General features: G+C 38.8%; 1 protein-coding gene across 2 annotated transcripts in view; it reads left to right on the plus strand.

Annotated features, from left to right (window-relative positions):
* Positions 1-14,982, plus strand: part of PTGER3 (prostaglandin E receptor 3) — a 121,032-nt gene that overhangs the window by 72,877 nt on the left and 33,173 nt on the right. Inside the window, exons 3-4 of one of the 2 annotated variants that reach the window (XM_079776181.1) lie at positions 6,683-6,774; positions 9,506-14,538. In XM_079776181.1, coding sequence (XP_079632307.1) covers positions 6,683-6,774; positions 9,506-9,512 — 99 coding nt within the window. In that variant the 3' untranslated portion in view covers positions 9,513-14,538. Of the gene's footprint in view, positions 1-6,682; positions 6,775-9,505; positions 14,539-14,982 lie in introns of those variants that run through there. The other variant, XM_079776180.1, reaches the window with a different exon arrangement.

The following is a 14,982-nucleotide window of genomic DNA, read 5'->3' on the forward strand; positions in this document are numbered from 1 at the left end:
GAAAGCTTGGGGACAGGGTATAGAGTGCATTAGAGGGCAGAGTTGATTGACTGATAGACACCAGTAGTCTCTACAGTTGAGATCATAGTATTTCCCAGCTCATCAAAGGTGTCTGCAGGGCCATTGTTTAGTTATTTAGGTTCTTTGGCATGTAAGGTATGCAGCATCACTCAGGTTAGTGAAAGAGAGGGGAGGTTTACTCTAATGGATTATTATGGCCTGGAGTGTGTTCAGCTGGAGTTAGAATGTAGATCAGGATGCAGAGAATCAACATTTGGAATAAATGGAAAATCATGCTAGTTCTCCGCCATCATTGGCCCTAGCTACTTCCCACCTTTTTAATTGTGTTTACCTTACCAACTGCTAATTCTTTATCTCTACTGTCAATACATTTCTTAGTATCATAATGTTTATTTGCTTACAGTATCTGCTTCTTCATGACCCTGGACCTGTTTAAGTTCCTCATTTTCTCAACATTTTCAAATTTAGATTTTCAAGAGAGGAAATCTCTGACTTGTCAGTTCATCGTTCCTTTGCAAGGCAGGTCATATATCAGTGGCTAGCCTATGGCTTAAGTTTACATAACTTGTCCAATTGGGTATACCTGGGATGTACAGAATCCTGTACAAAATATGGTGGCCTATGGATGCCTCTTTAGCAGGGGTTGAGTGTAGGGGAATAGGTGAGCCTGGCATAATGAATGACAATGTCCAATGTAGCTGAAATAGTAATAACTAATACTTCCCAAGAGCTTACTTTGTGTCACTGTATCAGGCTCTAGTCTAAGGACTTTCTATATTTTAATCCTTTTAATCCTATCAACAACTTTATTGGATAGTTATTGCCATTGTCCCCATTTTCTTCTTAACTGAGGAGGAAACTAAAGCTAGAAAGTTCAAGTAATTTGCTCAAGGCCACAGAGCTAATAACTAGCGGAACCAGGATTCTTCCAGGGGGTATGTTGTAGATCCCACTGTTTACTCGGCCCTGTGGCTCAAAGGGGGGTTTTATGGGGAATGGGTTATAGCAGAAACTGGAGGCAGAGAGTCACTTAGGGGCCTAAAGGCAGTTGCAGTGATTCCGGGAGTGGACGCTAAAGGAGGAACTAAGAAAGGTGCAGATGGTTAGAGAAGAAGGGATTCATCGGATACATACGAAAACAAGGAACACTTGTATTTGGTGATAAGTTGAAATAGGGATTTTAAAATAAAGATTCAAGTGAAAAATATTGTAAGTGCCCTCCCAGTAAAAGGTAACTATTTGGAGAAGAAATTAAACATTTCTTAGCAGTGCAAAAATGACTACTTGGCTACTGGAAAGTATAGTATCTAAACATGTTATCAAATGCCATGGAAGAAACAGTTACAGACTTTCTTACAGAGAAGCATTTTACAGACAAAACACCCCTGCTTCTGTATATTCCCCACAAAAGACTAGCGAGACTTTTAGAGTATTGAGAAACTATTTTTTCATTTATATAATGTAGGTCAGAATTTTGAAGGGAAAACATCCCCCCACCCCTTAGTTTTTAGGATGAAATGAAGACAATTCATGGGATGACTTAGTACATCTTAATGTTGATATTCAAGCTTCTGAGAATCTGCTGGGAGCCACACATGAGAACAGAGGTGCCAAGAACGGTGAGAGCTGCAGTGGAGGTGCGGACAGTGTTCCATGGGAGCCTGAGCCTGGAGCAGCTACTGCTGTCTGTGGGGTCTGGGATGCCCTTCCCAGAAGGCATTTTTAATATTGAACCCTTCCTCCTGCATCAGGGTTTTGGCTACTAATCATTAGTTTGTAATCCCCCCAAATTGCGTCCATGTCTTAGACTCCTCTGAGTGTGGTCATAGTTCTGCCACCCCAGTTGATGCCCAGCTCTACCCAGTCTCAGTTCAGGTCTCCATCTTTGTTCTCTGTTTCTCTCTCTGACTCTTGCTCATTCAGCCCTTTGACTTTGCTCAAGCTTCACCCTCCTCCCTACCAGTTCTCTCATACCTGTACCTCTTTATGAAACCTCATCCCCCCACCTCCCCTAATCACTTTATTTCCCCTGGCTCTAAATTCTTAGGTTTTCTACAATCGGTTATATTGTGAGGAAATCAGTGTTAACTGTATTTAAGGTTTATTCTCTTTGGAATATATTTTAATGTTTTAGAAGGGGGAAAAGGCAGGATGCCTTAAAAAAGACTAGGATTCAAATAGAAGTATGGCAGGCCACAGTCTGGTTACAGTGTAATCACTTTGGACAATAATGCTGTAAAAGATGATGTTCTACTGAGGAGAAGGTTGTAAGACATTAGAGCCTTTATTGTTGTTGTAACGGCTCAGAGTCTCATGGAGAGGCATCAAGACCCTCATTAGAAGAGGCACTCAACTACCACTCTTCTTTCTCTGAGAAGAAAGCAAAGAAGGGAAGACATGTTCTGAAGCATAAGAAGTGCTTGCGGCTAGTGTGAGATAGCAGGACCCGGGGCAGATATGACGCCAGCCATATGCATTTCTTTAGAGTTTGCTGAAGGTTGCATGTCTATCTTTATCCCTTATACAGAATAATAAGCCAATTGATTGTTTTAATTAGAAAGCAATATTTTTTACAGTTAGGTAATGAATTAGGAGGCAAAGGCCTAATTTCTAGTCCTGGTCCTAGGTCTAGATGAGCAAATCATTTAACTTCGCCAAGTCTTAATGTTTTTCACCTATGAAATGGGAATAACATCCACCCACTTACAGACACTCTAGGTAAAAACACAAGGAAACTGTTCGTTAAAATATGAAGTAGTAATTAAGCTGCATTGTGGCAGGCCTGGTCTGGTCAATAAGGGTACAATGCATTGTGAATAAAAACAGATCAAAATCTCTGTCCCCGTGGAGTTCATGGACTGGTTTAATTGCCAGGTCACATTCACATATTTTCGTTTTTCACTCTGCTCATTTATCCATCTCTCTCTCTCTCTCTCTCTCTCTCTCTCTCTCTCTCTCTCTCTTTCTCTCAATAAATGTTTGCTGAATAACTGCATTACTCTAGGGGTGATTACAAGTGGATCAAGTCTACAGATTAATTATTGGGGCTCGTGATGGAACACAAACAAGGAAAATATGAGGAAGTTGAATTCCAGACAAGAATTTGCTGCAAACTAGCTTTGTGACTATAAAAAATAACCTTGCCCTCGTGGCCTCATCCGTAAATGAGAGAGTGGATTGCATGATCTCCAAGACGCCTTTCAGCTGGACGATGTGCAGGTTTTGTTTTACTCTTGCAGGACTCACCACCCTCTTGGTGACGGCGGGCACGGTGCCTGAGAACTCTCCAGCTCTCGGGACAGGCTCTGAAAATTCCAACATATTAGATGATGGCAAAAGTCACCCTTTATACTCCAGAGCACGATTACATGCCATTCTATGCCATTTTCTTGTTATTCAATAGTTTCCCTACTAGATTACACATTGCTTCAAGGTGGAAATCAAGAAGTGCAGAACATATGTTATTGTCTGGAGCAGGCAAAACTCATTTGGCATCAGAAAGCTACATTTGCATTTAAACATTCTAAAATTATTCCTATCCCCCCCGGGGTAAGTCAAATTATGCCTCTGCTGATTCATAGGGTTTACTTATTACCTTGACCAAGTAGCCCCTTTTCATAGATCGTAGATCATAAAAGTATAAAATTTAGTTCAGCCCTCATCAGAATGATTTGCTCATTCCAGATTAATGAAGTTTTGTTATCTTGTATAACAAGAGAGGGACAATCTTGCACATATTAGACCTTCACCTGCAGTGCAGGTGTATCCAGCCTCAGTGTCACAGTACCAGAGCCGACAGTAAATACCTAACGTTTCCAAGAGCCTAGATTTACTGTCATGGGGACAAAATCCAGTTGCAGCGAGTTGGAGACAGTGAGGAAGTGTCAAGTGTTGTTGGCACACATTCTCAACCAGACTGCCTGCATTTGAATCCATGCTCTGCTACTTACCAGTGGATCGACCTGGGCAAGTTACTTAGCCTCTCTGTGCCTCAGTTTTCCCATCTGTCCAGAGGAGAGGATCATAGTACCAACTTGAAAGAATAAAATAAATAACTATTTGTTAAATGCTTAGAACAGTGCCTAGAAAAAAGCAAGTGCTTTACACTTTGGATTATTATTTAGGAGGGAGTTGAGGGAGAGGAAACGGGAAGAGCAGATACAACACGTATAGAAGCTGGTAGAAAAGGAAGGTGAGGAATTGGGCCACACTTGCGGGAAGGGGAAGAAACAAGCAGTCAAGCACAGGTGTTTCTGTGTATTTCATTTCCCAAGATAAGGAGGGGTGTGACTATTTGGAGGTGAATGGAATGGAGCCAGCTAACAGAAAGGCGGGAGAGGGAGGGGATAGCTGTGAAGGCAGGATGATCTGTAATAACCATCCTGCAATTCGATAACCATCCTGCACCGGTAATTCGAGGTGTTAGGAGGTAATTATTGAATAGTTTTCTCTGTATTCCTCAGGAATCCAGCAAGCCTTTATAATATGTTACAAATTTGGCATTGGAATTCAGAATAGACCACTATACCGTTCAGCTGTTCAGTAGATGGGGAGAAATTAGTGAGCTGATGTGGGGTGAGCAGAAGGAACTCTGCTAATGAGTAGCTACAATCTGTGGTGCACCTGGGTCATCCTGGAAGAAACCTCACAGCTAAACCAACAGTGATCGCCAGACAGGGGCACAGTGGCTTTAGGAACACAGGCATCAGACATGCTCAGCCAAACCACAGACAGCCCAGCAGCCACCAAGCCATGGCAACAGACCGAACAACTGGGCTGTGTTCAGATGCGGCAGTGTGACCGCTCATATTTCAATCCTTTTCCCACAATTGCCACAGGAAAATAATTCAGTCCAAGAGTCAAGTTCAAAAAAACAAAAGCTTCAATTTTCATAGAAATGTAGGTTTATTTCGATAGAGACATGCTGAATACAAAGGGCTGAAATAAATGAGTAATTGTTAACATAAAATAATAGAACATTTTAATAAAAATTAATATTTGTCCTTGAACATTAACTTACCAGACACTGAATAACTGCACAGATTAATAAGCATAACAAAAATATTTCTTGTTCTCTGAAAGCAAAATAGTTCCATTGTGCACACCAAACAAGTCAGTACAAGACTAATGACGTGGCAGTCGGCTGCTAAAATATTCGCTGCTAGTATTAGTGGAGAGAAATGGTGCGCCTGCACGTAAGGCGCGAAAGGGAAATGAATGCAACACGATTATAGTAATCAGTCATTAGCGAACATTGTAGTTCGTTATTAATAATTATGTTTAACAGTATATACTGTAAAAATTAAGTTACGAACTTTTATTAGAACGTTTCTTACATACCGTTATATTGGCTGGGTCGCAAAAATATTCGTTGTGGGCCGCAAGCGGCCTGCGGGCTGCAAGCTTGACATGTTTGCTCTGCAGGAATTAGGTGTTAAAGAGTGTTGGCAGGTCTCTAGGAGAGTGAGTAGGTTAGTGAATCACAGCAGAGTTTACATGAAGAGGATAAGCAGGAGGTCAACCTAGAGGTCTGGGTTAGAGCCACTCAATGGTGGGACTCAAGATACTTTCGAACTTTATCCTCTAGTTAATGGGGAAGCTTCAAAGATTTTTAGGATTTGTCAAGGTTTGCCTAAGAAACAGTATGAAGGATGTGTTCAGGAGAAGAAAGACTTAGGTCAGAAACACTAATTAGTTAGAAGGCTGTTATTAGGTTAAATCATATATACTTTCCAATATCCAACCATTTTGATCAAACAAAAATGACAATTTAATTCAGTTCAACTAATACACTAGCCAAGAAGAATGAGGCGCAAAGACTGGAGACAAAGGGTAAAATAAAAGCGACACATAGAGTCTTGGCTGGTGTGGCTCAGTTGGCTGGGCGTTGTTGCATGCAACAACAGGTTGCCAGTTTGATTCTGGGTCAGGGCACATGCCTGGGTTTCAGGCTCGATTCCCAGTAGGGGGCGTGCAGGAGACAGCCCATCGATATTTCTCTCCCTTTCCCTTCCTCTCTCTCTAAAAAAAATTTCTTTTTTAAAGAGACACATAGGGAAGAAAATTGGTATAAAATGAATGGTCCATGGGTTGCAGGGGCAGAGTAAGTTGAGGAAATTAAGTGTGACAGTGAAGCAAAGTTTTTTCATGAGAATGTTGTAGTCACTCATGGAGAGTATCCAAAAAGAAAACAGGGCTCACCAGAGAAGGAATGGGAACGTGCCACACTTCAGAACTCCTGGCTCTTCACATATAACCTGTGGTTCCTCATTTTTTCAGTTTTTTCTTTTTCTGCTACTTGACAATGTACAGACACATGATATTCAAATTCCTATAGTTGTATCTGCTCCTAAAATTGAGTCAACAATGCAATCCCAAGTGCATTTACTTAGTTAAAGCAGGCCTCTAAATAAGAACCAAGGCAGCATAATATCAGGAGTACAAGCTAGTGTAGGAACTGGATCTAGCTAGATCGTTCTTTAACATGAGACGTATTGTGAAGATAATAGCTAAAGCATCTTTATTTACTGAATCATAACCAATGTGAGCTGATATACAAAGTTTGGTTTTGCTTTCCTATGACAATGTTCAAGGGAGTGTCATCTGACAAAAGGAGACGTAATCAAGAATTCTGTCCACTGACGTCTCTGTCTGTTTACAGATCAGGAACCACAAAAACAAGTATGCATCCAGCTCCACCTCCTTACCTCACCAGAGCTCCTCAACATCGATGTGGAGTGACCATTTGGAAAGGTGAGATTCAGAAACCGCCTGGATTTACAGCATAGACTTCCCCCATCTCCTTGTTCTGACCTGAGTTTGTGCTACCAAGGCAGAATATCTCTAAGAATAAAATGGAAGTTAAGCACACTTATCTGATTAAGGAGGACTAGATTCCTTAGAGGAGCTGTTGTTTTTATAACTTCACTTAGATTTCCTCCAACTGAGAACTTTCTGAAACTGGGTCCAGTCTGGTCATGTGACTGATCAATTTTCATACCCTGAAAGAGCCTGCATGTCATTGATGTTTCATAATAAAAATAGTTGTGGAGAGTATTTTAAGTCTAAGATACCCCTGTTTTAATTAGAGCAGGATCGGTGTTTTCTCCACATGGTTCGCACACTCTTCTTGCTTGCCCTTCTGATTAGATCTGTTTTGAATAAAGCATGTAATTCAATAAACCCTGTAGAAAACAGAACATAATGCCTAATATGATACACAGTTGCTCATTTTAAATTCTGAGCATTTGACTTTTCTCCATCAAACACCTCTTTTCAATATTTTTGTTGTTAACTGTAGGGTTAATTGCATGAATAGCCTCCTGGCATTGTGGGATTGTTTTTGTTTTAATGAGATAATGTGAAAAGTTCCATACTTGACTTTTTGCATAAGTTGAATTCTTCATTTTAATGAAAAGTTAGCATGTTCATTTTATTCATTTCCTGTCTAAGGCTGGGTACCATAACTCCTCTACTCAGTATAAGTTGTTATGGTTGTGGACATTCAAGTAGCTCAGTTTCTTTGGCCATTAGTTCTCTCACAGTTGAGGTAGTTGAAAGACAATCACTTTTGTTCTTCAGGGGAAGATCTAAATGTGTTTTTCAATAGAGATATAGTGTATAACAATGCCTGAAGGATAAGAATAAGCTGATTGACCCTGAAACATAGCTTATAAGTCACAAGGCCAATAACATTTTTCTCAACTCATCTTTTGTGGTCCTACATCCTTTCCCTAAATGTATACATATAATACACATAACGTAGGCACCCTTTTGCTCTAAACACAGATTCCCCTGGAAAACAAATGAAGGGAAAAGAAGGGAGATATCCAGCCTGGCTGGTGTGGCTCAGTGATTGAGCATTGACCTATGAGGTCATGGTTCGATTCCCTGTCAAGGCATATGCCTGGGTTGAAACCTCGATTCCCAGCATGGGGCATGCAGGAGGCAATCAACCAATGATGCCAAATGAATAAAAAAATATATTTTTTAAAAAGAATGGAGATATCCAGCTCCCATCTCTTTATCGATAGATGTACTCTAACTTCATTTTTTATTTTTTTAGAGTAAATCTTATATACTTTCCCCTCATCATAAAAAATAAGCCAGGCTATTTACAGAAACTTTGGAAAATAAGGAACATTAGAAAGAAAAGGCAGGTTATTAAGCTTTACTTCCTCTACTCAAGAAAACTCCACCATCATTTTAATATATTTTTCTCTTATTTTTCCTCTGCACTTTTCTTGATTTTGTTTTACATACTTATGATAATATTACATGTGCATTATTGCATCCTATTGTATTTCATTTAACATAAAATAAGCATTCCCTAGATTATTTACAAATTATTTTAAAATAATTTTAATATTCATGTAATAGTCTATTAAAAGGATACACTATAGCTTACTTACCCATTATCTGTATTCAAATTAGCACCATATTGAATAGGCCATCATAACCCAAAATTGAAATGCAGAGGTTTTTAAAAATATATTTGGTTGTTGTTGATTTTTTACCATAAGTTTACTTTAAAGAATAAAAGATATGCAAAATTGTAATATTCTTTAAGGATGCATATAGTCTGACTTCTTTCTAAAAGAATTTTAGAGATTTAAAATTTCTTCAGCAATGAATGAGTTTCTGCATTGCTTCACCTTAACCAGCTCTGTATATCTTAAAACACACACACACACACACACACACACACACACACACACACACACACTACTTTGTTGGTTTGACAGGACAAAAATTGCAGATCATGTCTATTTCATTTGGCATTCCTCCTTATGCCTTTTTCGGGTATAGTTATATCTTGGTTAGGGTGGTTTGTATGGCAAGATTATTTGACCATTCCATGTGTCTACAATTGATATAGCTTCATGATTTAATTATTCTTCTAGATTACTTGGAAACCAGAAAAATTACTCAGAAAAAGCACATACTTAGCATAATTAAATGATCTAGAGGCTTAAGTGATTCAAAATCCAAAGTTATTTAAGTAGCTTTTATTTCAAAAACACACATGTAATTACTTCAAACCAGAATGTTTTTTTAAAATTTCTTTATTGATTAAGGTGTTACATATGTGTCCTTATTCTGCCATTACCCTCTCCATCCCCCTCCCACTCACGCCCTCCCCACCACAATTGTCTGTGTCCATTGCAAACCAGAATGTTTTGATGTCTAAGACATTTATATTGCTTACTTATATCTTACTCCTCCCAGGGTTGGGGAACATCTGGCCTGTGGGCCATATAAGACCTGTGAAATCATTTGGTCTAGCCCTGCCAAGGCATTAGGGGTGAGTTAATTAAATGTTTGACCAAATAGAGCAGGCTAATTTTTAAGTTGATGATTTTGTATGATGTTATAAATATCTAAATGGCCCTCACAGAAAAAAGATTCCCCACCCCTGCCTCACACCATAAAAAAAAAAAAAACTGTTTATGCTTATTACATCTTTCTCTCTCTATTCTAACAGATCATGAAAGAACAAAGATGGATTTTTTTTTACAATTCCCGCTTCCCTGAATTTGTGTTTTTCTTCCCACCTGAGAAGGAGAATTTTATATTTTGATTTGGATTGTTTCTTAGTTTTCATCTTTTTTTTACTTTAATTTTTTTCTTGTCAATAATACCCACTGAGAATAGGTTTATTCCTGCCTCCGAGTGTTAAATTGACTTCTTCAGCTGGATTTTGACTATGTATTTAAGAAATTGGGCAGGATTACATAGATGATGAATGGTGAAAAAAGGAAAAACCCATCTTCCAGGATTTTGATCCCAATTTCAAACCTTTATCTGAATTTCAACCCATGTAAACACCTTTACATTTTGTGGTTGTTTTGATTTTACAATATGAGTTTGAAAAATCAGTGTGCACTTTTGACAATGTAAAATCAACATATTGAGGGCAGAATTCAATTAGTAAGACATAAATTTAATCAGATAGAAAAGTATGTTAATTGGAGGCAGGACTATATTATGACAAAAGTTATTTATGCAAAATGTGTGATTAATGTTTTGGAGTTGTGTCCTTCTGGGTTAAGCTTGGAACTCAAAGTCCCTACGTCAATATTCTGGTTATCTGCCACTTAGTAACTCTGGAATCAATTTAATTCTCATTTCTCTGTCTTTGAAGACTGAAAGGTGTGATGAAGGGCTCTCTTGAAGTGTCATAGAAAACAATAATGAGGCTAGGTGATGAACCATTGAATAAAAGCAATAAAGATCCAAGCACAGCCTTCTGGTTCACCACTATTAATTCAGGATTTCTTAAAATTTATTCTCTGGTAGCATAAAAAGGCAATATTAGTAAGTAACATAGTTATCACGTATCAAAATTTGTGAATTTTTTATGAAGGGAAGAAACCCATTTTGTCTGAATTGTAGAGTTTTTAAAAATACTTTGTATCATATAATATGATCTTACCTTCCTATAAATCCAACCAGTCTTTTTTTCTCTTGTCTTCCCTCCCCTCACTTCTTCCTTTCCTTTCCTCTTCTCTTTTATTTAATTTAACACATATTTATTGTGGCTCTTCTTTAGGAACTGTGCTAAGTAAGGGCCATGCTGTCACATACAAGAACATTTGGGGAAGAGATGGTAATATAGTATCAGGAGTCATGGGAGCCTATATTATAACTCCATTGTCATTTCTGCCAACTAAATTAAGCCAAAATAGTTGAGTAATTTCTCTTAAATAGTAGAACCAGTTGTGAATTAGTTATAAACTGCAATTATTTTCATTCAAACCTATATTTGAAATGGCTTTATAGAACTATCACAAATCAGATGCTGTACACAATCCCTTGATTCAGATTTAAACTCAACACATTTTATTGATCAAGTGGAATTATCCAATAACTAGAGGCCCAGTGCACAAAATTCATGCACAGGGTGGGGGTTGTCCCTCAGCCCAGCCTGCACCGTCTCCAACCTGGGACCCCTTGAGGGATGTCCGACCGCCCATTTAGGCACAATCCCACCCAGATCGGGCCTCTCACAATGGGCAGTCGGACATCCCTCTCACAATCCAGAACTGCTGGCTCCCAACCGCTCACCTGTCTCTGCCTGATTTCCCCTAACCGCTTCTGCCTGCCAGCCTGATAACCCCTTAACCACTCCCCTGCCAGCCTGAACGACACCTAACTGATCCCCGGCCGGCCCGATTGCCCCTAACTACCCTCCCCTGCCAGTCTGGTTGCCCCTAACTACCCTCCCCTGCAGGCCTGGGTCCCCCCCAATTGCCCTCCACTGCAGGCCTGGTCTCCCCCAACTGCCCTCTTCTGCCGGCCTGGTCACCCCTAACTGCCCTCCCTGCTGGCCTGGTCCCCCCCAACTGCCCTCCCCTGCAGGCCTGGGTCTCCCCCAACTGTCCTCTCCTGCAGTACTGGTCTCCCCCAACTGACCTCACCTGCAGGCCTGGTCCCCCCAACTGCCCCCCCTTGCTGGCCTGGTCTCCCCCAACTGCCCTCCTTTGCCAGCCTGGTCACCCCCAACTGCCCACAACTGCCCATCCCTGCCAGTCATCTTGTCCACATGGGGGCAGCCATCTTTTGCCATATGGGGCGGCCATCTTGTGTCTTGGAGTGATGGTTAATTTGCATATTACTCTTTTATTAGATAGGATAATGTCCATGCTTCTGTTACATCTATCTGTCCATCACTCATCTTTGTGGCTGTCTAGCTGTCATCTATTTATTATTTTATTTTTACGAATGAAAGTAAAGTTTACAGAAGGCTTGTCCAATATTTCATGACTAATATAGGAAACCAAATCCAAGTTCAAGTATTTTGATTCCAGGTTGTCCCAATTTGCTACAATGACATTCCATTTATAAAACAATGTGATGGAGTAATATAAACATGGGTTTTTGGAATCAAACTTGGATTTAAATCTAGCTGTTCCACTCACTAGCTCTGTGACATTGAGAAAGTTAATTAACCTTATGCAGTCTCAGTGACTTATCTATAAACCAAAGCTAATAATACCTGTGAGGTTACTGTGATAATGTATGTAAAGTGAGTGTAACACAAAAGGTACTCTGTAACTGCTAACTGTGATTAATTCTTTATCTCCAACTATCTGATATGAGTTCTCAGTTTCAACTATAAATTGGCTTCTTTACTGTGTGGGTTTAAATGTCATGAACAGAATAAACTTCAGATCCCTGGCTCTTATTCTTGTTTATAATACCTCATGATTATTTTTGCCCATGCAAAACCTACTCATCTCTCACATGTTTAAATCTCACCTTGTCCTTCAGCCTTGAATAATTTCAGTATCTTTGTCCTCCTCTTACCTCTATCCACAACTCTGAAGTCATATAGTGCTCATTTTGAAGAGTATTGTTTTATTCCCTAAATATTTTCACTATGTATGCATTTTTCCTGGGGCAAAATTGTATTGAGTGATGGTCAGGACCCTTTCTCAGATATTCTTTATAGCTCTCTTAGCACTAATGCAGTACTTGACACCAAGAAAGATGCTATTTATTTGATAAATTCTCAAAAAAGGAACAATGTATGTACAAGATCCACCGTTGAAAATTTCATAAAATGTGATATAAAGCCCTTTGTTTCCATGTTTCCAACTTGGGAATTTCCATATGAAACTTTACTGATTTAAGAATGCTACATCCAGGCAGAATAATCACAGGCAGTTTGATATAATAATGTTTATTGAAGCTCTAAATGTGAACGTAATAAAAAAAACAAAATGATTGGAAAGATTTGAAAAAGAGTGACTATTTGGTAAAGATATTTCTGAATTAGGAATGATCTTTGTCCAATAAGTTTGAAACCTGATATAGAGACAACATATGTCAGTATAAAATAGTTTCAATACTTCTTAATCCACAGAAAAATATCCATTTCATACTAATTCACCCAAAATAATAAGCTCTATAACATCAAATATTCTGAATCATGATTCAGTAACACACTTACTTATTTTTAACAAATGCTTTCATCTTTGTTTTCTTTATTATCTTCAGTAAACACAGATTCTCATAACCATGTAATGATGTTATAGTGAGGATAGAATTAAACCTCAAAATGAAATACATTTCTTAGGAACTTTTTAAAAATTACATGTGAGAAATGGTGCTTGATCTAAGTTTTATTGTAGTTCTAGTAATTATTGTAAAGCTCTATGGGATCCATATGTAAAACAAAAATGTGGTATTAAGATGTTTTATAAGTGGACTGTACAGACCTGGCTCTTGAGTATATATAATATATAGGTGTAATTTTGACCTATGACTTCTACATCGGAAGAAATGAACTTCTGCCTACTCCCACCTCCACCTTACTGCAGAATCAGTGCTTTTGTTCGGCACCACAGCAACCCAGTGTGAAACAAAATAAACAAATCCCAGCTGTGCTGCTCCCAAGAGAGGTTTTGCCAGAGTAATGTGAAGAGGCATGCCAAGTCATGCCAAGATCTTAGAGCCAGAGAGAGATCAAACAAACAAACAAAAACAGGAAAACTTAGCGTTAGAAGACTGAGCTTCCATCAGAAGCTATATTCTCTCAAAGAAGGAAGAGAAAATCAGTCATTATCTTTTATATGTAAACTAGAGGCCCAATGCATGTAATTCGTGCGAGGGGCTCAGCCCTTGCAGCCCCGGCTGCCCCCACCCTTTGTGGGGCGATCAACCATGGATCCCTCCCATCCTCCCCCCCCCCCCCCCCATCAATCACCCTGCAGAGGTTGGTGGCAGCCCCGGCTGCCTCAAGGCCCCGTAACCCCGCTCCTCGCCCACTGGTCGTTCTGGAAGTTCGTTCCAGAAAGTTGTTCCACCATCTGTTCTAATTAGCATGTTAGCTCTTTATTATATAGAATATGTATGTGTGTCTTATAGTTATAAGTGGACTTTGGTGCGTGAAATATATAAAAATTTAGATGAAGTTGAATGTATCCACAGTGTTACTGTCTATAAGAATGACTTTTAAAAATTAAATAAGTGATGAAATCCAGGTTATAAGGAACCATACGTACTACTTAAGGAAACAAAATTTATCAGCATCCTCAGTAGTTGGAAGCACATTCCAAAGGAATGTGTTATTAAGATGATTGCAATTATTGAGGTACCTTAAAGATTTGTAAAAAATACACCTTGGTTGATATACTTTCAGGTACTATGAATACTAAAATGTTTAATTGCTCTGTTTAAAACATTTGTGCTCATATTTTCCATTAATCCAGGCTTTTTACTGAATTGTTTTGTTAATTCAAAATATCTCTAGGCTCATCTGATGGATAAGTGTTTTCCATTTCATTTTTGTCCTAAGGCTTTCTTTTGTTTTTATTATCTGAAATGCTTTTTTATATAAAAATGATTTGTACAATATGTATTTTAAGAGCTTTGTCATCATGGTTTTTTTAATACTTAACCATATTGTAAGCTCCTTGTGGGCAGGACCCATGCTTTGTATATATCTTGTACCTGTAGAGTCCAGCACAGTGCTAAGCACATAGAACGTGCTCAATAAAAACTTGATGGAAAATGTAAGTGACCTGACTGCAGTCTCTGTGGGTGATGTGTAAGACGACTAGGCAGATACACTATAGGTAAGGGTCAAGAGTTGATTTTCTATTTATTTATCCTCTTTTATGTTGTACCATTTTGGTCAGCCTTTAAATTTGAGTATATAAGAGAGTCTTCTTAGATTTCTTGAAGAAAACAACTGTAAATATTTGTTGATTATGGGATGATTGCTCTTAGAAAAAAAATAAAAGAGATAAATATATGCCTGTGTATAAAATAACGTGTCTTTTAGTCAGCGATGTCATTTCTTATCTTGGCATGGGGGCTGAATTTCAACCTTACACCCACAGGTATAGGTAGCAAACAAAACCGAGAAAGAGTGTCACAGGCTACTGAGAGTAACCTTGAAAATTTCTATATTTAATCTCACTTAGCCTCAGTGTCCTTATTTTAAAAAAAGAG

The sequence above is a fragment of the Cnephaeus nilssonii genome (genome assembly GCF_951640355.1).
Source record: "Cnephaeus nilssonii genome assembly, chromosome: 7".
Classification (NCBI taxonomy): Eukaryota; Metazoa; Chordata; class Mammalia; order Chiroptera; family Vespertilionidae; genus Cnephaeus; species Cnephaeus nilssonii.